Source organism: Rhinoderma darwinii, chromosome 1 (genome assembly GCF_050947455.1).
Source record: "Rhinoderma darwinii isolate aRhiDar2 chromosome 1, aRhiDar2.hap1, whole genome shotgun sequence".
Classification (NCBI taxonomy): domain Eukaryota; kingdom Metazoa; phylum Chordata; class Amphibia; order Anura; family Rhinodermatidae; genus Rhinoderma; species Rhinoderma darwinii.
Window position 1 is genome coordinate 177,400,459 of NC_134687.1, and position 27,222 is coordinate 177,427,680.

At 42.2% G+C, this 27,222-nt stretch overlaps 1 protein-coding gene across 3 annotated transcripts in view; it reads left to right on the top strand.

Moving 5' to 3' along the window:
• LOC142738407 (sodium/hydrogen exchanger 9B2-like) overlaps positions 1–27,222 on the top strand; it is a 100,078-nt gene that overhangs the window by 41,758 nt on the left and 31,098 nt on the right. For all 3 annotated transcript variants that reach the window (XM_075849760.1, XM_075849761.1, XM_075849759.1), the window contains 6 exons: positions 10,766–10,940; positions 11,044–11,214; positions 12,125–12,267; positions 12,635–12,762; positions 18,995–19,170; positions 21,709–21,815. In XM_075849760.1, coding sequence (XP_075705875.1) covers positions 10,766–10,940; positions 11,044–11,214; positions 12,125–12,267; positions 12,635–12,762; positions 18,995–19,170; positions 21,709–21,815 — 900 coding nt within the window. The remainder of the gene's footprint in view (positions 1–10,765; positions 10,941–11,043; positions 11,215–12,124; positions 12,268–12,634; positions 12,763–18,994; positions 19,171–21,708; positions 21,816–27,222) is intronic.

Consider the following 27,222-nt stretch of genomic DNA (forward strand, 5'->3'; position numbering starts at 1 on the left):
ATAGATGTGTGTGTGGGTGGGGGGGGGGGACTCATACATTTCCACACCAATTTGACGAAAATAACTCAAAACCCTTTGGGTTCTTCAAACCATCAGTGAAGGCAACAGAATAGAGTCAGAATGGAGTCATGAATTTTAATAATCTTACAATAGTAATCCCATATTATTAAAGTCTATATTGTCCTGATGGATATCACCGACTACTTAGATATGGTAAAGGGTTTTCTGGGAGATAAAATACTTTAGAAGTTCTAATCCCACTAATATTTAGCCAAAAGAATCTAGGATCTCCTATTGAATGCAAAACAAAGGTGTCACGATCCGTGGGTATGGGGACCCACTAGGCCGCACCACCGTAGCTGGATAGCAAGTGGTCAAATGGCCAAACAACAGTCCTGGTACAAGAGTACCGTTGATAGTCCAGACAGTAGCGGAGGCTAGGCACAGATGAACTTGCAGGCAGATGACACCAGACGTGGTGTATAACAGCAGGCGTGACAGATGACACAACACGACTCCAACACTCTAAGGCACAGGAACAAATATAGCACGGGATACAGGTAGCAGGGCACGGGAACAGGATAACACTAAGGGATAATTTGCTAAGACTAACATGGGTAAACACAACAACGCTCAGGCAATTAGTGAAAGGGCAGAGCCCTTTTTATAGTCCAGGGTGATCATGGGCTAATTACAGATTTTACACGTGTGTGTGTGTGTACTGGCCCTTTAAGGCCAGGCGCGTGCACGTACCCTATGGGAACCAGTGCAGAGATGCGGAAGTGAGTGCCGGCATCTCTCTGGAGGAAGATGCCACCCGGCACTCACCCGTCCATGGCCACGGCCGTTGACGGGTAGGTTAGAATGATAGTCCGAGGCTGTGGACGTAACAAAAGGAAATTAATTTAAAAAAGGAGAATTTAAATTTGTGTATAATCCCAGCCCTACGATAGTTACTTCTTAAGCCTTACCAAAAAGTGCATAAAAAGACCATTCCCATCCCTGGAAGACCAGTTGTTTCAGGAAATTATAACTTAACACAAGGGGGCCAGTATATACATTGATCAAATATTTTTACCTTTCGTAGCCACGTTACCCTCTTATCTGCAAGACACAAAAAACCCAGTGATAAAGAAACAGGAAATCGCAGTTCACACATGTGCAGCTATGTATGCAAATTTATTTCTGGGATCATGGTAAAATCAGCATGTTTTTACTGAGAATTTATTATTTTGCACCAATCGCATTTTTTGGGGGTATTATATGTATGACATTCTTATTTTTTGGAAAGGTGAAAAGAGTGTGAGAACCTATTTCATAGGTTCCAGGCACAAAGCAATCCGAAAACGGCCCATAAAAGGGCTTGATTTAGCAAAAGGGAAAACCAGAGGATTCATTACATTGGGACTAATAATTAATATTCAACGAAAATAATGAAAATTTTACGTAGATATTGGCACGTTTTGAGAGCAGACCCGGATCTAAGAGATGTTGTCGGGAGACGACCAAACATTATATACAGTAGAGAGAACAATTTGAAGGATGTTTTAGTTCATAGTAATTTCATCTCTGTGAATAAAAGAGAGATGTGGCTGGATCTCATTCTTGTGGCCGGTGCATTTGGCTATTTACGAACTAAAAAGGAATTCACCAACCCAGGGGATGACGTACTGGGGCAGTTTACATATCTAGTTGTATGTGGTCAAAACTATCCAAGAATTATGCCGTAGAATTTTGAAACATATTAGTGGCATCAGTGTAAGTGATGATAAACCACTCTCACAACATATACGTTCTGTATACAATGGTAGCCCAAATTTCCAAGGTTTTGGGGCCTATGTCAAGTAAAACTAGGCCCTAGAAAAGGGAATTTAGATAAAAACCTCCTGCAAAAGGAAGCAAAATGGATAAAAAGACTTAAGAGTCGGGGGCGTGGCCGCTAGCGCATGGAGTAGGACGTGTGTTGTTCCAGCTCCCTAGCTCCTAGGCTATAATCGGCTAACATCGGCTCTCACAGTGCTCATCTGTGACTTTGAATAACATCACCGTTAACCGGACACCGTCAGGATACTTACCCTGTTAAAATGGGGAGGATTCGTAAGAAGCCGGCCGCTGCAAAGATGACGGAGTTCTTCCCGGCGGCGAGGTCCCAAAATGGCGCCGGTTCGCCGTCTTCAGAGATGTCAGGAGAGCCTGTAGCTGGACGCAGGTCTTCTGGGGCTGTTAGAGGTGCAGGCCTCGCAGTCTCCTCACCCTGCCTTCCTCGGTCTTCGGATCCTTCACTGCTGCACACCGGATCTCAAGCTGGATTATTCTCCTCCAGGCCACCATCTTCCCCAACAGTGAGTACTGCTAACTCTCCTCCAGACCATGTGCTTAACATGGCGTCCTAGATGCTGCACAGCACAGGGGCTGATAAACCAGTGACTGAATGTGTGCTTAAACACCTGCTGCACGATTTTCATGCTTCTATACAGCAGTCTATTCAGCATGCATTTCATGATTTACAGAAAGATTTCATGGCCTTGGGGGATAGAACCTCTCACATTGAAACTAAGCTATCAGAATACTCTGTTGCTCATAATGAGTTAGTGGACTCTAATACCTGTTTGGAAGAACAAGTGGAAGCGTTGTCGTGTAAAATTGCGGATCTGGAGGACCGGTCACGTCGAAATAATGTGCGCTTTAGGGGAATTCCTGAAGACATAACAAATGCTCAACTGGTGGAATACTTAATGGATCTTTTTGTGGCCCTTCTGCCGGAGACGCCGCAGGTAGATTTTCTGATAGATAGGGCGCATCGTATCCCTAAACCTAAATCCCTGCCGACCTCGACACCAAGAGATGTGATCGCCCGGATACATTTTTATCACTTTAAAGATAAGCTTCTACTGGCAGCAAGAAACGCAACCTCCCTACCCGAGAGATTTAAGAATATACAGCTATTTGCTGATCTCTCAGCATCAACACTACTTCGCAGGAAAGAATTTGGTCCCACAACACGTGTTCTACGGGACTGCCAGATACCCTACAAATGGGGGTTCCCTGTTAAATTGGTTATTTCGTACAAAGAATTCAAGCATGTAGCGGATACTCCGGCTAAAGCCGCGGCTCTCATCACCAAGTGGAACTTGGAGGCTGGGGGACTATCTAAGTCGGGATCTCCTCCACGGCTCCGTGCTGTCTCCCCATCTAAGAAATTTCACCGCCTTGATGAGGAATGGCGCGAAGTTCACCACCGCCGGTCTTCATTATCTTAATTTCAAAGGGGGTTTTTATTCAAATTCTCTGTTATTACTTACACTGACGGAATGCATCTTACATGTATAAGTAGCCTCCACGGAGGCAGTCATTTTATGCCAGTGCTGTATGAGCTTTATGCTTCTTGTTTTGAGGGGATGAGCTCTCATTGATATGGCCTAGGGAAGGGTCATGTCTGCTATTGTTGATGCAGATTTCCCTCCCTTCTAGGTTTGTACTGTCTGCTTGTCAGATAGGACCTGGATCGCTATGTTTAGTTTTTTGTTTATGGATCCGCAGGTTGGATCCGGTGGTTCAGTTACTCACACTCACAGGTCATAATGTACTAGATCTCATGGTTATACTGAAAATAGAGGTGGTGTTGTTACGCCGCGAGATAGGCTCCTTCACGCAATTATATTTTAACCTTCAATATGGTACTTAAATTTTCTTCTTTGAATACTAAAGGGTTAAATAGTCCTTTCAAACGCTCTATGCTATGGGCTGAAGCTAAGAAGCTGCAGACATCTGTGTTGTGTTTACAAGAGACACACTTAAATCAGGCAGACACATTTCGTCTAAAACACAAGCATTTCCCTCACATATATACAGCCCCAGAAGTTGCAAAGAAAAGAGGTGTGTCTATTATAATTAATCACGCGGTTGCATTTGTACAGGATCATATACATATTGACTCCGGAGGCCGATATATCATTCTAGTGTTCCATTTGAATAATGTACAGTATACTATTGGCAATATATACGCGCCAAACACTCATCAGATCCGATTCCTTAATAGACTCTTCAGGAAAATTCATCAGATTAAAAAAGGGCATCTTATAATAGTAGGAGACTACAATAAAGTTATGTGGCCTTCTTTAGATACTACGACGTCTGGAGCGGTGCATTCTCGGATCTATTCAAAATTATGTCGGGGGAGGGTCTGATGGATGTTTGGCGCTTGCAACATTTAAATGAGAAGGATTTTACATTTTTTTCGCACCCTCATGGTACATACTCGAGAATCGATATGTTTTTTGTGGATAAGTATTTATTTGATAAGGTCTCTTCCTCTCAAATTGGACCCATAACGTGGTCTGATCACGCCCCTATCTCTATTTCAATTTCTGAAAACTTTAATAAACCCCCCTTATTCCCCTGGCGGATCAACCACTTCATCTTAAACTCCCCTAAATATCAAGACGCTCATCTAACCAACTTGGAAGAGTTCTTCCAATTTAATGTATCCCCGGAGGTATCCCCCACAATGGTTTGGTGTGCTCATAAGGCCTACATGAGGGGTAATTTCCTTAGTTTAGCAGCTAGGAACAAAAAGATCAGGGAAGCTAAAAGAATTCAACTATTAGAAGACATTATCCGACTCACGCAGGTGAATAAGGTGACATTTGAGGCAGGTAGGGCCCGCGAGATCAGTCATCTCCATACACAATTGCACCAACTCGACTTATACAAATACGATAAAGCTTTGAGGCATCTGAAAGTCAAATATTACAGACATAGTAATAGAGCGGGAGCTCTTTTAGCGCAGCAACTAAAACGTCAGGACCTTAAAGCTAGAATTCCCTTCCTTTACAACAAGCAAAATGAAACTTTATTTAATCCACAGGATATTGCAAACTCTATCGCACAATACTATTCCTCTCTCTATAACTTAAAACAAGACCCAGCTGTTCCCCAACCTTCCCCGTCGGGCATTGCAGGATTTTTGGATTCTGTCTCTCTTCCGTGTGTCACGCCAGCCCAGTTGGAGGCTTTATCCCCAGCCTTTCCAACTTACTGAAATTGGAGATGCTATAGTTTCCCTGAAGTCCCAAAAATCTCCAGGTCCTGATGGGCTTACTAATGACTATTTTAAAAAATTTCGCACTATTTTAGGGCCCCAGCTTTTATCTTTATTCACGCATATTCACACAACGGGCCAAATACCTCCAGAAATGCTCCGAGCTACAATTATAACGCTACCCAAACCGGGTAAACCTGCTGATAGACCACAGAATTTTCGACCTATTAGCTTACTTAATACAGACTTAAAATTGTACTCCAAAATCCTAGCCACGAGATTGGCTTTGACACTTCCTCAATTGATTCACCAAGATCAGGTTGGTTTTATTAAACAGAGATCTTTGGTAGATGGGACAAGAAGGTTTGTGGATCTCATTGATTGGGTAGGGAGAAGTCGGACAAATTCTCTGCTTCTATCTTTGGATGCGGAGAAGGCGTTTGATCGTGCGCATTGGGGTTACCTGGATGCTGTTCTTACCAAATTTGGCATTGTGGGGAAGGCTCGAGACATCATTATGGCCCTATACACTCATCCTTCTGCTACGGTGCTGGCCTCGGGGTATCAATCTTCTTCATTTCTCATTACTAATGGCACGCGTCAGGGGTGTCCGCTTTCCCCACTAATCTTTACTCTGGTGATGGAGCCATTAGCGGAGGTTATACGATCAACCACAGAAATTAGAGGGGTAAAGGTTGGGCAAACTGAACACAAAATAGGTCTATTTGCCTTATGATCCTGACTGATCCCTGTACCTCCTTCCCGCACATTATGACTATCCTGAACACATTTAGTGCTATTTCCTATTACAAACTAAATGAAAATAAGTCACAAATTATGAATATGGGCCTATCAGATCCGGTAGTTCAGAACTTCCAATCTTTGTACTCCTTTCAATGGTCGACTCGAGGGCTGACCTATTTAGGGATTAAACTAGCTTTCCCAGCCTCTCAGATGTATGCTCTCAACTATCCTCCGTTGCTGGGCCAGATATCCAAAGAACTAGATGAACACCTTAAATTTGAGGTTTCGTGGGTAGGGCGTATTGCAGCACTTAAAATGCTGGTTTTGCCTAAAATTCTTTACCTGTTTAGGAATTTGCCTATCTGGATCCCTGCTTCATACTTACATAAACTCCAAAATTTATTGGTGAAATTTGTGTGGAAAAAACAAAGGGCCAGAGTTGCGGCTCAGTTCCTTTTATTTACCAGTCGCTCAAGGCGGTTTAGGCTTCCCTCAGATTACAGCGTACTACCATGCCTGCATTTTAGATCAGGTTAGACAGTGGTTGCATCCTACACAGTCTTTGCATTGGGTTCTCATAGAAAGGGCACGGGAAAATGTTAACTCCCTTGATTCATACTATGGCACTTAAACAGTCCATTCCCACCCCAACTATGTTAACCATCAGGGCTGCGCTATCTTCATGGAAAATGATGGTGGTTAAACGAGGCCTGTTTCCACTAAGGTTAGCGGATTTATCCATTAAGAATCTCTCATACCTGTTACCTGACATGAACTTGTCTATGTGGGAATTGGGAGGTGTTGGGAATGTTGGGGACGTGTGGAGTGAAGGTCTTCTTCTTACCTTTGCGGAGCTATCCACTAAGTTTCATCTGCCAGTTACAGAATTTTACAAATATGCCAGAGTCCGTCATTTTTTGTTAGGAATGAGTAATACTTCATCTCCCCCTAAATCTCCTTACGAATTATACTTCCACCAGCCGGCTAAAACGGCAAAAGGGGTGTCCAAAGCATATCAGGCTATCTTGGAAATCTTGAACAACTCTATGCGTTGATAAATGGGAAGCGGATCTATCGTTGCCTACGGGCAGTGTTGACTGGGAAGCCACTTTCTCCATGGCCTCTCAGCTATCCAACTCCACTCATCATTTAGAAGCCTCTAGGAAAGTTCTATACAGGTGGTATCTGACACCTCACCGCCTATCTCTTATTTACCCTAATTCTTCTAATATGTGCTGGAGATGCTGTAAGGAAGTTGGTACTCTTAAACATATTTTTTGGTTTTGTTCAGCTCTTAAGACATTTTGGAAGAAAATAGATAAATTATTAACCAATGTCCTACAATTTCCACTAGAATGTACCCCGGAGTTGGCCTTACTTAATGTGGGATTAGGCGATTTTCAGTCACACGATAAGACAGTAATATTCCATGTGCTGTGCTCCGCAAGAATACTAATTGCTAAATATTGGAAGAAGACCTCCACTCCTACGTTGAATGAGGTGATTCAATATGTTAATCTGAATTGTATTATGGAACGTACGATCCATCAGCAGAGAACCCTAGCAACACAATGTCTTCATTGGGATAAATGGACCGATTCTCGCTACTTTGTTGATTCTCTTCACACATAAGACATTTCTCCTTACCAATGTATGATCTTGTGAGTAAGGTTTAGTTTTGTTTTTAGATTTGTTTTTATTTAATTTTGTTTGGTTTGGTTTGGACTGTTGTCTGGACTTTTTTATTTGTCAAAAACTTAATAGAACAATTATATTTCTAAGGGAGTACATATGTTCTTAGTCTTTTACAGCTCATTGACTGTTCATGATACAACTTTATATAGGCCTAAGTTTTACAATTCTGTATGCTCTGAACATCCATGACTTTTATAAAGTACGGTCTTTATTTATGGTTGTTAGTGGTGTTGTCCCACTATACATTTGTATATTGTAATATATGTACACCATTTATTTTTCTCAATAAAAATCTTATGTTTAAAAAAAAAAAAAAAAAGACTTAAGAGTCGTAGCCCACTGAGCCTTATTGTAGATTTTTTTTCCTGCTTTCTTATATAGCAACAATATTAACCCCTTCCCGCCACAGCCATTGTTTGGATTTTCATTTTCAATTTTTCCTCCCCACCTTTCAAAAACCATAACTTTTTTATTTTTCCATCGATAAAGCCGTATGAGGGCTTGATTTTTGCTGGACGAGTAGTTTTTCATGGCACCATTTATTGTACCATATAATCCACTGGGAAACTGAAAAAGATTCTCAGTGGGGTGGACAAAAAAAGCGATTTCTGCATTATTTTTTCAATTTAGTTTTTGCGGCATTCACCATGCAAGAAACATGTTAACTTTATTCTGTGGGTCAATACGATTACAACAATACTACAATACGCGGTCAACTGCATGCGTTTTTTGTCTCTGTAATGCTGCAGTTCTGTTGCGTTTGTAAAGGAAATAATTGATGGACATCGTTTTCACCCGTGTTGAAGTTTGTTTGGTGCTTCCTGTATATAGTTCATTACAATGCATTGCAGAACTGTTAGCAAAAACGCAAGCAGTTCAGCAACAACTTTGGCAGCGCGGTCATTAACTGCACGCGGTGGGACATTATGAAGATGCAGTTAACTGCACTAAAAACACATTGTAATATAATAGCAGCAGTCTGTCCATAACAAACATTTCAACATTGACTTATATTGAAAAATGACTTGCTGCAGTTTAAAAACGCAACATAAACGCAACGTGACTGCCCCGTGTGGCCTTACCCTAAGCAAAGAAAAAACTAATTGTTAAAAATAAAATTTATGTTATCACCATGTTCTGAGAGCCGGGACTTTTTTTATCTTTTAGTCAAACAGCGATGTGAGGGCTTTTTTCTGTGGGGTGAACGGTAGATTTTATTGGTACCATTTTGGGGTACCTGCGAGTGTGAAGAAGTTTCTCACTCGCTCTGGCCCCAAGAAGAGGAGGCGTAAGAGGGGGGATTCTGTCATGTCCATGGCTGCGGGCCGTCAGGTTCACTCACCTCCTGACGGCCGCAGCCATGGGTCTGCGAGCGCTGCCCAGAGTCTCCTCCTCAGGAGACGCTAGCGCTCACTTCCACTCACCTCGGCCGGGTCCCGTAGGGTGCTCGTGCATGCTCATGCCCGCTCTTAATGGGGCATTGCGCGCACCGGACTTTAATATGAAATCAGCCAATGAGTGCCCTGGACTATAAGAAGGGCCCAGCCCCTTGCTTCCATGCCTGAGTGTTGTTTGTCGTATCCTAGTTTGTCTAAGCAAATGGTCTCCTAGTGTTTTCCAGTTCCCAGTGTTCCCTGTTCCTGTATCCATGCTATCCTGGTCAAGTGCCGTGCTGAGCTGTAGTCGTGCTGTGCTGTATTCCATGCCTGTCCTACTACTCCACGTCTGACGTCTACCTGCTGCCTAGTCCCAGCCAAGCCTGTCTTACTACTATCCGAGCTGCCACAGCTACCCTAAATGAACTATAGACTGTGACCTGCGCCCTATTGGCCAGCTGCCATACCGCCAAGGCGGTATGGCCCAGTGGGTCTACGAACCCTAGGTGACACTCCCAATCACAATCGCAGCATCTAAGACATTAGAAAGAGGGGAGCGCAGGTACCCCCCTCCGACAGCTCATCCCCTCTGCGTCACGATCTGGGGGGGTACCGATGGTTGTCATAGCGGCCCAGTGGCCTAATGAAGACCCCCAGGACTACCTTTCCCTTGCTCTGGCAGGGCTTAAGAGGAGCCTGTAAAAATCACAATATACTACAATACATTAGTATTTCAGTGTATTGTACCAGCGATCTAGCGATTGCTGGTACAAGTCCCCTAGGGGGTAATAAAATGTGTAAAAAAAAAAAATTGACTATTTTTAGTTGTGTAGAAAAATAAATTAAAAGTTAAAAAAACAACAACCTTTTTCCATTTTTTTCTCTGAAGTAATGTAAAAAATATACAAAATTGGTATGGCTGCGTTCCGTAAAAGTATGAACGATTACAGTATAGCATTATTTAACGCGCAGGGTGAACGCCGTAAAAAGAAAAGAATATAAAACCAGAATCGCTGTTCCACTAAAAATTAAATAGAAAGTGATCAAAAAGTCTCATGTAGCCCAAAATAGTACCAATAGAAACTACGCCTCACCTGCAAAAAATAAGCCCTCATTTCGCTCAATCGACGGAAAGTTATGGCTCTCAGAATGTGGCGACAAGACACAAATTATATTTTTAACAATTAGTTTCTTCCTTGTAAAAGTAGTAAAACATTAAAAAAACTCTATAAATTGGTATCGCCATAATCGTATTGACTGGTAGAATAAAGTTAACATGCAATTTTTACCGTACGGTGAAAGCTATAAAAACGAAACCCCTTAAGATTGAGAAATCGCTGTTTTTTTCCTATTTCACCCCACAAATATTTGTTTTTCCGCTTTCCTAATACATTAAATGGTACAATAAATAGTGCCGTGAAAAATTACAACTCGTCCCGCAAAAAACAAGCCCTGATATATGGCTTTATCGGCAGAGAAATAGTTATGGCGTTTGGAAGGTGGGGAGGAAAAAATCAAAACAAAAATCAAAAAAACGGCAACCTGTCTTTACTCCTGACCCCCACAAACCGCCACATTATGTATATTAATGAAAGGAAGAAGATTTTATATATGCCCATGTTTGAAATCTAAACGTTTGATGACCTGTATGAAAATAATCCAAGAATTGTCCGCTGAACGTAGTCATAACTTGGAAAGCCCTTCTTTGTACTCGATTAACAGGCCCTGTCGGACTTGATTGACATTCCCTTCCTACATCACATCCTACATACAAAACTCCTCAAACATTTGACCTAGTGGTTGGTGGGGATGAGAAACTTGTTTATACCATTTATTTAAAATAAATTGTAGGGTCATGTTGGTGAAAGGGGAATATAAAATATGATGTCGTTTCTGTTTTTCCCTTTAGGGGGAGATGCTGGATACACCAAAAACAAGTGATAGAACACTACCTAATGAAGAAATATCATTGTTAAACAGTGACAGCCATCAGCAGCAAGATCATAAAACCACAGTATGTCTGAAAATAAGGAGGTTTTGTACTTGTCCTCCACAAGGACTTGTTTCTGTTATAATTACTAATGGTACATATCTCTTAATTGACATTCAATATTATATATTTACTACTTTTGTGACAATTGGTTAAAAGCAGGTGATATGACTGTATTTATGTTTTTTTCTTTACAGTTATCATGACAGTCCTAGTCTGGGCAGTCATATGGTCCATAACTGGTCCTGAGTGTTTGCCTGGTGGAAATTTGTTTGGGATTCTAGCCCTGCTTCTCTGTGCTTTCATTGGCGGCAAACTTGTCGGTCTCATTAGGATACGAAATCTACCTCCATTACCTCCACTACTTGGTATGTGCAAAGTATGACCATTTCTAATTCTAAAATATGTATTTTCGAATCTCTGCCCATTTTGGGCATTCTTCTTACATTGACTTAGACAGACATTTATACAATGCAACCATAACTTTTGATATATGTAAGCAAACCACGTCCGCACATCTGCAGTCCCTGAGAATTTTAGTGCCTAACCTCTAGTTTCTAAAACTTGAGAATCTTTTTAAAGCATATGTTTACATTTGAGAAGTAATCCACGCTAAGCACTACATTCTCTCCACGTGCTAAGTAACAGTACAGACATGTTTGAAGTTCTCCTGTCATTGTTGAAGAGGTCTCCTCCAGCACATGTCTCCTAAAACTACTACAATCAAGGTTATCTTGGTGCTAGAAAGCTTCTCAGCTTGCCAGCCTGCGTCTGCCCCAGGCAAAATATTTTGTACATGCTGATGTTTGCTTGGTTCGCACTTAGCATTTCAATTTATCCTAACATTGCTGGATGGGTTTGAAGTCATGGCTCTGTGCCACTGCACAAAATTAAAGGGGTATCCATATACTTTTGTCCATTTAGTATTTGTTACAATACAATTCACTATGACTAACTGAGCGCTTGCCAGAGGGAAGCACTGGTAACAAACATTCTTTGCTTTCGTTTTTAAAATTTTGTGTGCTTGCCACATTACGGCCTGTTCACATCTGCGTTGGAGGATCCGTTAGGGGCCTCCGTCACATATCTGACCGAATGTTGCGCTATTGTTTCCGGTGAAACCGGTGACTCCCTGACAGAAACCCATTAAAGTCAGTGGGTTTTATTGGGCGCCGTTGGTGGCCGTCGTGCAACGGAACCAGCTCTCCTTGTATTTTCGTTGTTCCTACTTTACAAAATTGTAGATCAAGCTGATACATGCTGTATTTTCTTTCATAGGTATGTTACTTGCTGGCTTTCTTATACGAAATATTCCATTTGTCACGGATCAAGTACAAATCAGTTACAAGTGGTCTGCTTCCTTGAGAAATATTGCTTTAGCTATCATATTGACACGTGCAGGGCTTGGACTGGATCAAAAGGTAAAAAATTTCGGTACAAATAGGTATTTGTCATAGACTTATTTACCTGAGTGTAGGTCACAGAATACAGATTGCATTGTCCGTATGTGTCTTTATACTGTGCGAGCATCTTGTCATCTTTTTTTCAGATGCGTTTCACCTGTATTTTGTCCAGCCACAGATCATATATAATTTATATGGCAAATTGTAATACAGACATAAAAATAGGTAAATAACCGCATTCTGACTAACAGAAGTTCTTCATACGTGAAATGCACTTAATCTATAGTTGAAGCAGAAAATGGTTTTATAACTGTGTTTATTATGCCTAGATATTTGTTACCCAAATCTCAACAATTTTGATTAAAACGGTTTTTGTTTTTTTTAGGCCTTAAGAAAATTGAAGGCAGTTTGTTTACGACTTTCTCTTGGTCCCTGCGCCATTGAGTCTTGTTCAGCTGCTCTTCTCTCTTACCTTCTGATGGGACTGCCACTGATATGGGGATTTATGCTGGGGTAACACTACTCTGTATAATGCACATTTATTTGCTGGTGTGTGCTTTAAATGTTAGGAATGATTAAATCATCTTCTTCTCAATAATATAGCTTTTAGGCCTTATTCACACGAGCGTATTTCACGTCTGTGTTACGTGTGTTAAAACAACGGACGTCACACGGATCTATACAATTCAATGGGGCCATTCAGACATTCAGTGTTTTTCACTCAGTGGGTGTCCGCTGCGTGAAACTCACTGCATGTCCTATACTCGTTCGTTTTTTACGCATCACGCATCCATTAAAGTCAATGGGTGCGTGAAAATCACGGACAGCACACGGACGCACATCTGTGTGTTGTCCATGATTCACGCAACAGTTGCTAAAGAAATTATGAGAAAAAGAAAAACACCTTCAGTTTTTTTTTGCTGACATAAAAAACGTGTGAGATACGGATGACATACGCGTGTAAAAACGCAGACTCGCACCGTACACGGATGTCACATGGAACTGCAACGCGCGCAAAACTTTGAGTTTTTACGCAGGTGAAACAGACCCGCTCGTGTGAATAAGGCGTTAGTGTAAAAGGTGCTGACTGCTAGGTCTAGTTTGATTCAACACTGACAGCCAAAATGCTAGGTAGCTGTTTGCAAATTCCGGATGTATGTATGTATGTATGTATGTATGTGTGTATGTATATATATATATACATACAGTGAAACCTCCCCAAAAGACCACCCCTTTGAGAAAACTACCCCCTTATCCGGACCAGATTTCCTGTGACAGATTTTCAGTTTCACCATATATTATGCATACTGGCCATCTTCTTTGATATATATAGCAATGTATATTGCTAAGTACTAAAAGAACACAGATTAATTACATTTTTTAATCAAACTCGCGTTTTTTAACGGCCGTTTTTGGAGCTGTTTTTCTATAAAGTCAATGAAAAACGGCTCCAAAAACATCCCAAGAAGTGATGTGCACTTCATTTTGGTCGGGCGTCTTTTTATGTGCCGTTTTTGGAAAACTACCACGTGAAAAAACGCCCTGTCGGAACAGAACGCCGTATTTCCCATTGAAACCAATGGGCAGATGCTTGTAGGCGTTCTGCTTCCGATTTTTCCGCTGAAAACATTGTGTGTGAACATACCCTTAGGGTATGTGCACACACTAACTGCATTTACGTCTGAAATGACGGAGCTGTTTTGAGGAGAAAACAGCTCCGTCATTTCAGACGTAATTGCTCGTACTGGCGTTTTGCGAGGCGTCAATTACGGACGTAATTTGGAGCTGTTCTTCATTGAATTCAATGAAAAATGGCTCAAATTACGTCCCAAGATGTGTCCTACACTTCTTTGCCGAGGCTGTTATTTTACGCGCCGTCTTTTGACAGCGACGCGTAAAATTACAGGTCGTCGGCACAGTACGTCGGCAAACCCATTCAAATGAATGGGCAGATGTTTGCCGACGTATTGGAGCCGTCTTTTCAGGTGTAAATCGAGGCGTAAAACGCCTCGTTTACGCCTGAAAATAGGTCGTGTGAACCCAGCCTTAGAATGATGAAAGTGAAGTGAATGACTTTTCAGTTGACCGGTTCACACGCCGTGTATTTGACATGTTTTTTTTTTGCACATTTTACGTGCAAAAAAACACAAAAAAAATGCTTGATTACACTTGATTTTGCGTGTTTGGAGGATTTGTGTGTGTGGGGGGGGGGGGGGTGCTCGCCGCTGATTCTTCAAAACAGCTGATAAGCGGCTATGAAGTATCAGCGCCGCCCGTGCACACTCCGCTCTGCCACACACACACGGGAAAAGTCTTAAAGGGGTCGTCCAGGAAAACATGGCGCCGCACCTGTCCTCAGGTCGTGTGTGGTATTACAGCTCTGTCCTATTCACTTCAATGGAGGTGAACTGCAATACTAGACACAACCTGAGGACAGGTGCGGCGCTGTGTCTCCAATCCGGACACCCCTTCTGTCCTGAGATGACCCGATGGGGGAGGCGGGTGTCAGAGCCACCCCACCGCCATCACTGTAGACAGAACCACACAACTACGGCATGAGGGCAGGGTTTGTCCTGAGTGCACTGTCTCTTGTTATGGACAGATTTATAGTCACATGAACCCCGTCTGATGAACCGGTAACCTAGGTCCGATCACATGACAGAGGGGATCACCAAAAACCCTGTGCACCCTCAGCCCGTCCAACCAGCCCTTTCCTGGTTATATCTGCGTCTGGGAAAGCTGGGTGACCACCATTACCTCTCATACTGGAGTGTTTAGGGATGTGACTAATGAACCTCTCACACTCCAGTGGAAGGGGTAATGGTGGTCACCCAGATTTCCCAGACCCCTGAACGGTAAATCTCTCTAGTTGTGCTGAGACTGTTTGGGAATGTGACTAATGAACCTGTCAGTCTCAGCACAACTAGAGAGATTTATCGTTCAGGGGTCTGGGAAAGCTGGATGACCACCATTACTCCTACTGGAGTGTGTTTGGGGATGTGACTAATGAACCTCTCATACTCCAGTAGGAGGGGTAATGGTGGTCACCCAGCTTTCCCAGACCCCTGAACGGTAAATCTCTCTAGTTGTGCTGAGACTGAGAGGTTCATTAGTCACATCCCCAAACAGTCTCAGCACAACTAGAGATTCATCATTCAGGGCTTTCCCAGTACAGTTTCATCATGTGTCCTTCATACAAGGGGGGGGGGGGGCGTCGGGGGGGGGGGCGTGGGGGGGCCCGTCTGGGGTCACGAGAGCGGGGGTCTGTGAGATAGAGAGTGGGACATGCAGAGACACACATCTTACCTGCAGTGCAGCTGGTCTTCAAGATGGCGCCTGCTCTCTCCCTGCAAACAGCTGCTCTGCTCTGTGTGACTCTGACCTGCGTCTGCGCAGTACAGAGCCATAGAGCAAAGTCAATGGAACGGCTCCCGTTCATTGACTCCTATGCACTGTAGCTGCCGTATTCCATCTCTGTATGTGTCGTTAATCGACACATACAGAGATGAAAAACAAAATGGCAGCCCCCATAGTGAAGTAAAAGTTAGAAAAAAGAAAAAAGTAAAACACAAACACACACATAAATAAAAGATTTTATAATAAAACACTAAATGCAAATTGATATAAAAAATTTCTTTTTCGTGACACTCGTCCTTTAAAGAGTTTCTGTCACCACATTATAAGTGCCCTATCGCCTACATAAGGAGATGGGCGCTATAATGTAGGTGACAGCAGTGCTTTTTATTTAGAAAAACGATCTATTTTTACCACGTTAGGAGCGATTTTAGCTTTATGCTAATTCGTTTCCTAATGCCCAAGTGGGCGTGTTTTTACTTTAGACCAAGTGGGCGTTGTACAGAGGAGTGTATGACGCTGACCAATCAGCGTCATGCACTTCTCCCCATTCATTTAGTCAGCGCATAGTGACACTGCGTTGTTCGCTATGTGCTGTCTAATACTGACACATTAACGTTACTGAAGTGTTTAGACAGTGAATAGACATTCCTTCCAGACAGATAAAAAATAAAACATTTATAACGCCAAAATCGCTGTTTTTTGGTCAACTTAGCTCTCAAAATTATTTTTAATAAAGAGTGATCAAAAAGGTGTATGTACCCAAAAAATGGTAACAATACAACCTACTGCTCGTCCCACAAAAAATAAGCCCTCACACTGCTCAATCCACTGAAAAATAAAAAAAGTTATGGCTCTCAGAATGTGGTGAAACAAACAATAAAATTTTTTTTTTACCCCTTAATGACCGGGCCTGAAAAGGCCTTAATGACCAGCTACATTTTTCCGTTTTTACCCCTCTGCCTTTCAGCAGCTATAACTTTTTTATTTTTTCATTGACGTGGCTGTATGAGGCCTTCTTTTATGCGGGAGAATTTTTTTTTCACAGATTGGGGGTAGAATATTTTTACGGCGTGAATATAGGAAAAAGCGATTCTCTAAATAGTTTTTCTTGTTTATTTTTTATACTGTTCACGTTTCATGCTAAATAACCTGTTAGATTAATTCTTCAGGTTATTACGGTCATTTAGAGACCTAATATGTGTAGGTTTTTTGTTTGCATTTAATGTAGGGGCAATAAAATATATTTTATTGCAAAATAATTACTTTTATTTGGGACATTTTTTTGTATTACTTTTTTTTTTGTTACTTTTTTTTAATCACATTTAGGGTATGTTCACACACACTATTTACAGACGTAATTCGGGCGTTTTAGCCCCGAATTACGTCCGAAAATGCGCCTCAATAGCGTCGGCAAACATCTGCCCATTCATTTGAATGGGTCTTACGATGTTCTGTTCAGACGGTCATTTTTTTTACGCCCCGCTGTCAAAAGGCGGGGCGTAAAAAAGACGCCCGCGTCAAAGAAGTGTCATGTCACTTCTTCAGGCGTAAATGGAGCCGTTTTCCATGGACTCCATGGAAAACCAGCTCCAGTTACGTCCGTATTGGACGCGGCGTTCAAGCGTCTGCACATGCCGTTACGGCTGAAATGACGGGGCTGTTTTCTCCTGAAAACAGCCCCGTAATTTCGGCCATTACGGACGCTGTAGTGTGAACATACCCTAAGGGATAACTTTATTTACAACTCTATTTTTTATTCTTTTAATGTATTAGCATACTCTTGTATGCTAATACATTACTCTATGACACAGGCTGCTGTTACGGCTCACTATGTGCTGCCCTAACAGCAAGCTTACTGAACAGACAGCCCTGAGGTCCTTTGTAGGTCCCCAGGGCTGACTGCAGAGGGATTCCCTGCTCTTTGATCACATCACCGGGTTTCCAGTGACGCGATCAAAGAGGGGAGTTCCCTTTGATCATGCTGCGGTCACGGGCCACAGTGATCAATGGGTTAAACAGTTGGGGTCTGAATGTTTTCCGACCCCAGCTGTATTCAGCAGGCTGCTCTAAGATCAGGAGCTGTAAGTTACAGGTCCTGCATAGAGGATGAGCGCTCACAGGAGCGTTCATCTGCCTCTTCTACAGCGACGCCAAAAGACGTCGCTGTAAACGAAACACCTGCACCGCCTGCCGTTAAAAGACGGTGGGTGGTCGTTAAGGGGTTAAACAAAAAGTTTTTGTTTTTTTTAAAGTAGTAAAATATGAAAAAACCTATATAAATTTGGTATCACCGTAATCGCATTGAGCCACAGAATAAAGTTAAGTTGTCGTTTTTACCACACGGTGAAAACCGTAAAAATTAAACCCAAAAAAACAATGGAGGAATCCCAGTTTTTTCAGTTTCAGTCCGCAAAGAATGTTTTTTTTTCAGTCTCCCAGTACATTATATAGTCGTTTAAATTCTACTAATAGAAACTACAACTCCTCCCGCAAAAAATAAGCCCTCACACCACTCTATTGACGGAAAAATAAAGGAGTTATGACTCTTGGAAGGCGGGGAGGGAAAAACTAAAATGAAAAATCAAAAAATGTCTCTGACTTTAAGGAGTTAAAGTAATATTTTTTTTCTATTTTTCTTTAACACCAATCAATTAGTTATAGATGTGTCACTGTCTGCGCCAAACGGTAAGCAGATGCATCGGGTGTGCAGTAAATGCAGACCTATGTCAACACAGTATACAGAGCGCAAGGAAGCTAGGCAGTAGTACTATACCACCGCTGAGATGTTTCTTTCCTTCTCTGGTCAGTAATGCCTTACCTCTCCCTGCACCCCATACCTCTACTATTGTCTGTTATCTGTCCCCTTCCCTAGCTCTTCCTGCCGTAACCCTCCTTTCTCACACCTATCCCCAGGTGAACAAAGTTCACCTCCCACCAGACATAATGGTGCCGCAGTTCCATTTTAACCCACTGCCACCCCTAACCACTACATGTAAAAATGGGTCCCTGGCACCCCTTTTGCCTCCTCCTGCCTAGTCACCCCTCGTCCCTGTGTAATCATAGGAACAGTATTGCAGTGTGCAGAGGAAATACCACCCACCCGCTGGCTTTGCTTTACATGAACCCTTGGGCGCTGGCAGTCACACATCCTTAATAATTGATTGGCACCGTCAGACAGGGCATTCGCCGCAGCAACAGCAGCTGCTCTCAAAGAGAAAAATATAACTTTAATATTAAGTGCTGTTCTTTAAATTGTGCTTACATAGCCACCCGCCATTGCGGGCCTTGTGGCAAATACAGCTTTGTTTATTAGAACTTTCTGTCCCATGTAAATGTACTTGCAGCCCAGACTATATGTGATACAATTCCTTATGTTGCCTTTGACTAGTTTTGTTTTAGGTGCTGTATCCCCTGCTGTTGTAGTACCTTCTATGCTACTTCTGCAGAAAGAAGGATATGGGGTAGATAAAGGGATACCGACTTTGCTTATGGCAGCTGGAAGCTTTGATGATGTCCTTGCTATAACCGGTTTCAACACATGTTTTGGCATGGCCTTCTCATCAGGTAAAATTCTACTTTCTTCTATTGCTTTATATTCAGTATAAAAAGGTAAAATCCAGCTATAGTGTAATTTGAAGTTTCTATTTTTTTCTTTCTTACTCTAATGTAACAGAATACCTAAAAAATCTATACCATGTAGGAAAAGGAGCCGTGTTTAAAAAGCATCTGTCAGCTACTTTTAGGATAGCCATTTTAATTGTATAATTGCACAGTTAAGTTATACAGAAGGTGTAGTGGGCTCAGTTAAATGCCCATACCGTTGTCAATGGCGGCAAGAGGGAAGAACGTCTGTCATAAATTTATCGGACATGAGTGGGGGTGGACAAGAATTGGCTGAGAATAATGACCAGCTGCGAATAACCTAATGTGGATAAGCAGTGTAACCTTGCTAACTACTCTGAGATCTACGCAGAGTGGCTACATTATCACAGTGAGGCTGGGTTCACACACACTATTTACGGACGTAATTCGGGCGTTTTAGCCCCGAATTACGTCCGAAAATGTGGCTCAAAAGCGTCTGCAAACATCTGCCCATTCATTTGAATGGGTCTTACAATGTTCTGTGCCGACGGTCATTTTTGTTACGCGCTGCTGTCAAAAGGCGGCGCGTAAAGAAGACGCCCGCGTCAAAGAAGTGCCTGTCACTTCTTCAGATGTAAATGGAGCCGTTTTCCCTTGACTCCATGGAAAAACAGCTCCATTTACGTCCGTAATGGACGCAGCGAAAAGCGCCTGCACATGCCATTACGGCTGAAATAAACGACATTGGGGCAGTTCTTAAAGGAGATCTACCAGAAGAAATACATAAAATTCATTAAATTAATAAATGTTTTGTGACTTTTCAGGAGTACCCTGTCAGGCCGAGTTCCCACGTAGCGTAAATGCTGCGGAATTTCCGCAATGGAATTGTGTGCGGAACTTCCACAGCGTTTTTAGTAGCAGCAAAGTGGGCAAGATTTAGTAAATCTCATGCCCACGCTGCAGAAAAAAACCGCAGCGTAAACATCAACCCCTTCCCGTCGTAAGCAATTTTCAGATTTTCATTTTTTTCCTCTCCACATTCCAAAATCCATAACTTTTTCATTTTTCTGTCAATATAGTCCTATGAGGGCTTGATTTTTGCGGGACGAGTTGTAGTTTTTCGTATCGCCATTTATTGTGCCATATAATTTACAAGGAAACAGGGCAAAAATTATTGGTGGGGTAAAAAATTACAAAAACAGCGATTCCTTTGCGCTTCGTTTTTACAGAATTCACCGTGCAACTAAAACAAGAAAAACTTTATTCTGTGGGTCAATACGATTACAGCGATATATCGTTTTACTACTTTTACAAGGAAAAAACGAATTGTAAAAAGAGAGCCATAACTGTTTTATTTTTCCGTCGATTAAGTCGTATGAGGGCTTATTTTTTGTGGGATAACCTGTCGTTTTTAATGCTACCATTTTGGGGTACATACGAGGTTTTGATCACTTTTTATTCAATTTTTTTGTGGGAGATGAGGTAACCAAAATATAGCGATTCTGGCGTTTCCATTTTTCACTTTTTTTTTACCGGCGTACACCGTTGGATCGCTTGCACTATATACTGCAATGCAAGGCTTAATAGAAGCACAAAGATGGCAGACCTGGGGGCCTTCATTAGGCCCCCAGGCTGCCATAGCAGCCATCGCCACCCCCCCGGGATTGCATTGCGGGGGGCGTGATGAGCTGCTAGAGGGGGTGGCCCCCCTCTTTCTAACAATTTAAATGCCACGATCGCTATTGACCGTGGCATTTAACGGTTTAAACGAGCGACGCTATTCCGCTCGTTACTGTGAAGTGTCGGCTGTAACATACAGCCGACACCCGCATTATATGGAGTGGGGTCACTCCGTGTGCCCATCTCCATACTTCCCCTACCCGGCTATGACGTAGCCATATGTCAAATATCGGGAAGGGGTTAATAACTTCACCTGCGGTGCAGAATTTATGCTGCGTTTTTGTTAATTTTCCGTTGCGGGTTTTCCCCATTAAATTCAATGGGAATGCAGAACCTGCAACGGAAAGCCGAGCGTTGCAACTTTTGCAGCGTAATCAAAGCCTTTACGCCGCAAAAAAACGCAAAGCCCGAAAAATAAATCATACTTACCTAGAACGCCCTCCTTCCTGCAGTCCGGCCTCCTGGGATGACGTTGCATCCCATGTGACCGCTGCAGCCAATCACAGGCTGAAGCGTCACATGGCCTGCAACGTCATCCGGAGAGGCTGGAGCGGATAGCAGAGGAGGGACGGGGTAAGTATAAACAGCTTTCTTCCGCAGCGGAATTTCCATTTGAAAAATCGCACCACATGTGGTGCGTTTTTTCGGACGGAATGTGGTGCGGGTTCCAGGTCGGACATGCTGCGTGATTTTTACGCAGCGTATCCGTCCCGTGGGAACCCGGCCTTAATGTAATAAACCTTTTTTCAGCAGAATTTTGTTTGAAGTCTGCTTCAACATGCATGCACATACATAACGTGATGTGCTGTATTACAGCGTTCATTCTGCTTTCTTCTACAGGCTCCACTTTTAACAGCATTATCCGAGGAGTTTTGGAAGTTGTTGTTGGGATTGCAGCCGGAATTCTCTTGGGATTTTTCCTTCACTACTTTCCAAGCAAAGATCAAGTAATATTTTTTATATAATCATTATTTATATGCATAGTCTTTATCCACAAACAGTGTGGTAAAGGTTAAAGTGTCACGTTTCCTTCACTCTCCTGCCTGATCTTACATTGGCTGTGCAGAGGTGCAGGTCGTACACTGGGCGTCACAGTTGCCGAGGCAACTGTACGATGCCGGAGTCTTGCCCACTGGTCCTATTAATACCTGCAACTAGCGTCTCTCCATGCCCTGTGTAAGATCAGGCAGGAGGGCAATGGTAATGTGACACTTAAGAAAATGTATTTAAATTACTAGTTGTCCATTGTTCAGAATAGTTTGACGATTCTTCTCTCTTGAGCCTCGGGGTTGAAAACTGCTTGATGTTTTGTATTCTCAGTCAGTACCCCAAATTCAAAAATGTGACTATATTCTAGTCCTTTTCAATGAATTAGAATATTATCAAAAAGTTTATTTATTTCAGTGTTTCAGTTCAAAAACTGAAACTCATGTATTATATTGATTCATTACACACAGAGTGATCTATTTCTAGCATTTTTTTCTTTTAATGTTGATGATTATGGTAACTGTTAATGAAAACCCAAAATTTTGTGTCTCAGAAAATTAGAATATTATATAAGCCCAATTTCAAAAATGATTTTTAATACCGAAGGGTTGGCCTACTGAAAAGTATGTACAGTATATGCCCTCAATACTTGGTCGGGGCTCCTTTTGCATGAATTACTGCATCAATGCGGCGTGGCATGGAGGCGATCAGCCTGTGGCACTGCTGAGGTGTTATCAATGTGGCGTGGCATGGAGGCGATCAGCCTGTGGCACTGCTGAGGTGTTATCAATGTGGCGTGGCATGGAGGCGATCAGCCTGTGGCACTGTTGCGGTGTTATCAATGTGGCGTGGCATGGAGGCGATCAGCCTGTGGCACTGCTCAGGTGTTATCAATGCGGTGTGACATGGAGGCGATCAGCCTGTGGCACTGCTGCGGTGTTATCAATGTGGCGTGGCATGGAGGCGATCAGCCTGTGGCACTGCTCAGGTGTTATCAATGCGGCGTGGCATGGAGGAGATCAGCCTGTGGCACTGCTGAGGTGTTATCAATGTGGCGTGGCATGGAGGCGATCAGCCTGTGGCACTGCTGAGGTGTTATCAATGTGGCGTGGCATGGAGGCGATCAGCCTGTGGCACTGCTGAGGTGTTATCAATGTGGCGTGGCATGGAGGCGATCAGCCTGTGGCACTGCTGAGGTGATATGGAAGTCCAGGTTGCTTTGATAGTGGCCTTCAGCTCGTCTGCATTGTTGGGTCTGGTGTCTCTCATCTTCCTCTTGACAATACCCTATAGATTCTCTATGAGGTTTAGGTCAGGCGAGTTTGCTGGCCAATCCAGCACAGTGATACTGAGGTTATTAATCCAGGTATTGGTACTTTTGGCAGTGTGGGCAGGTGCCAAGTCCTGCTGGAAAATGAAATCTGCATCTCCATAAAGTTTGTCAGCAGAGGGAAGAATGAAGTGCTCTAAATTATCCTGGTAGACGCTTCGTTGACTCTGGCATTGATATAACACAGTGGACATTAAAGGGGAAAAAAATGCTGGTAAGAGATCACTCTGTGTGTAATGAATCTATATAATATATGAATTTCACTTTTTGAATTGAATTACTGAAATAAATTAACTTTTTGATAATATTCTAATTCATTGAGAAGGACTAGTATATGATTTTTTTAGGACATAATGCCATTTTGGATCCTTGCTGACTGTTTACTTCTGATCAAGTTGATATTTATTTAGATTTATTTAACTATATAAGGAAAAGTCTTAAAAACTATGGCAATTTACCAATGTATTTTATTTTGTAGATTTTTACGGCAAAATATTGTCTTATCTACATATTGACATATTTATTAACCATTTGCCCCAGAATTTAGATCTATTTGCATGACACACGTCAATTTCTACAAGTGAAGTAAAAAACGGGCATGGCTTACTACTTGACCAGGATTTAAACACATTTATAGAATGCTACTTTTATCGCAAAAAAAAAAAACGCAAATCAAAAAGTCACATCTCTTCTTCACACAGTTCCCAGTGTATAAAAAAAGTATCATAATTTTAGCCAGTGTGAAAGTTATTGGAAGTGATGTATGTTGTGACAGATTTCTGAAAGGGGCAGATGCAGTCATAACTTTGTTGCAACAGTTGTCAATAATGTAGTCTAGCTGTAATATAGACATTGGCTAAGATGAGTATACTTTTACAGCACTAAACCACCAGCACGTCGTTATACTGCTGGGGTTTATCGTCCTAAACGCGCCCCTTTCAAAACCGGCCCTTTAAGCATTTTGGCTAAAAATAAGTAATAATACAGCGCACGCTGTCTGTACATTACCGGTGAAGAGTCTTGAGATGAGACACAATACTTAAAAAGAGATGTTTAAGAGGGGCATGTTTAGAACGCTAAACCCCAGCAGTACAATGACATGCTGGTGGTTTAGTGCTCTAAAATCTAGTGACCGGTTCCCTTTAAGTTAACATGCAGCAGATTTGTTGCAGAAATGTCTGCAATTGAAAATCAGTTCCATATAACTAAATAGGGTTGTTTCTACATCATGTGCATAGATTTCTGCAAATTCCATTCAGATCGAAGAATTTTCTGCCATTTGTGAACATAATCCACCACACGTGGGTAACTGCCTATCTCTCCAGGAATCCTAAGTATGCATACTGATTACCATGCTCCTGAAGAGTCTGCACATTATAACTTTGTAGATTTGTGTCCAGTTTACTGAATTTAATAATCTTATGAACAATCCTAAAGATATCACTTTGAAGTGAACAATATTAAACATGTAGATAATTTATAATCCAGAACATGCAATTTTGTAGGTCAGACATGATTATAAACACCGTATACATTAGTCGGCTTGCCAAATATCAGAACTTTTTCTCTGTCTTTTTTGTTTTAGAGGAATGCAGATCTAAATTTGGGCTATGTACTACTTTCCATTGGGTCGATTAACGTTTGTTTTTGACAAGCTCTTAGGACAACCCTTCTTTTAAATATACATCTGACAGCGATCAGCTGATCGCCACACTTCTGACAGCTAAAAATCCCCAGCTGGCAGTCACACATTTCCTATGCAGTTTCAACGCAGGGGAAGTCTAGTACTATAGGTATTATGCTGTTTGCAGAATCTCTGCTTTAGCCAATAGAGCGGATACTGACTGCGAAACCCACTCTGTGATGTCCATATGCCCATATCAGACTCCCTTGAAGGGACAACATCTTTAAAGAAGCACTCCAGCATATAGGTCAGCATAGGCTATTATTAAAGAATAACGTAGAGGCTCTGTTTTAGTTAATGTCATTTATGGGTTGTCTGCCATCTTGGTTCCTACTTCAGCTCTAATATGGTTCCCCATTTCCCATGAAGCTTCTGGCTCTCCAGAGGCAGAGGGGACGGAGTTTCATCACACGACACTTTCTTCTCTGAGTCCTATATAAGTGCTGCAAGTGATAGATCATTGACATAGAACTTCTGTCCCCTAACACTGCAGAGTCTGTGTTTTTTTATGTGATGCAGCTTAGCCTGTCCTGCTTGTGTCAGTTTCTACACAAGAGGAAGTGAGAAGCTGCATCTCATAGATGTGCACTGGGCTTTCTGCACACAGCACACACAGATAGCACAATCACGCAGTGTGAGTCCTGGTAGATTTATAACCTCTAATCATTGTATGGACTAACCTATTATATCACTGCACTCCTGCTCACTATAGATGGGGCAGAAATTTCCTATTTGGCAGCTGTATATGCAAGGGGTACATGCAGAGGAACAAGGAGCTTGGTGGGGATGGGAGGTGTCTCAGAGTTGCCAGGAGGTTTTTGAATGGTGATGATTTAAAGAGGCTCTGTCACCAGATTTTGCAACCCCTATCTCCTATTGCAGCAGATCGGCGCTGCAATGTAGATAAGAGTAACGTTTTATTTTGTTTTTAAAAACGAGCATTTATTGCCAAGTTATGACCATTTTTATATTTATGTAAATGAGGCTTTCTAAAGTACAACTGGGCGTGTTTAAAGTTAAAGTACAACTGGGCGTTTATTGTGTATGTACATCTGGGCGTTTTTACTTCTTTTACTAGCTGGGCATTGTGAATACAAGTATCATCCACTTCTCTTCACAACGCCCAGCTTCTGGCAGTGCAGACACACAGCGTGTTCTCGAGAGATCACGCTGTGACGTCACTCACTTCCTGCCCCAGGTCCTGCATCGTGTCGGACGAGCGAGGACACATCGGCACCAGAGGCTACAGTTGATTCTGCAGCAGCATCAGCGTTTGCAGGTAAGTAGCTACATCGACTTACCTGCAAACGCCGATGCTGCTGCAGAATCAACTGTAGCCTCTGGTGCCGATGTGTCCTCGCTCGTCCGACATGAAGACATGATGCAGGACCTGGGGCAGGAAGTGAGTGACGTCACAGCGTGATCTCTCGAGAACACGCTGTGTGTCTGCACTGCCAGAAGCTGGGCGTTGTGAAGAGAAGTGGATGATACTTCTATTCACAACGCCCAGCTAGTAAAAGAAGTAAAAACGACCCGATGTAACGAACACAATACACGCCCAGTTGTACTTTTACTTTAAACACGCCCAGTTGTACTTTAGAAAGCCTAATTTACATAAATATAAAAATGGTCATAACTTGGCCAAAAATGCTCGTTTTAAAAAAAACAAAAAACGTTACTCTTATCTACATTGCAGCGCCGATCTGCTGCAATAGGAAATAGGGGTTGCAAAATCTGGTGACAGAGCCTCTTTAATCATGAAGTTCACAAGAAGTTATCTACACAGAGTGAAGACCTGTCTACACATGAGAGCAGGTCTATTTTGATGGTCAGACTGAGATCACATGACAGAGCTGCCTATAATAAAAGGGTTCAAAATGTATAGAGGCAACTGAGCTGGGAAGAAATAAATGACACTGCTAGAACATTGCTGGTGAGTTAGCATGATATATGCAAAAAATAATTTGCCGGTGTGCTTTTTTAAAGGACAGGCAGGCGTTTCAATTTACATTGTTTTGGATGAGATTTTTGCCCCTTGTAGGACCATGGTTTCTCTTGTGCCTATAAACTAGTATATAAAACAAAGAAGCAGTTGTGATGTAAGCCTAAAGTTCCAAAACACTCCTTGATCTGACAAGCCATTGTTTCTCAAGGGTTTCACGTCTCAAAGATCATTTGAATCTGGAATTACAGTCCATAATTGCGGATCAAAATTACGTCCGTGTGCATAGGGCCTTAATTTGTTACAAGCCTTTCCAAAACTCATACAAATATTTTTAAAAGGATCTTTATAAGGGTATGTTCACACGCTTAGCAAAAACTTCTGAAAATACGGAGCTGTTTTCAAGGGAAA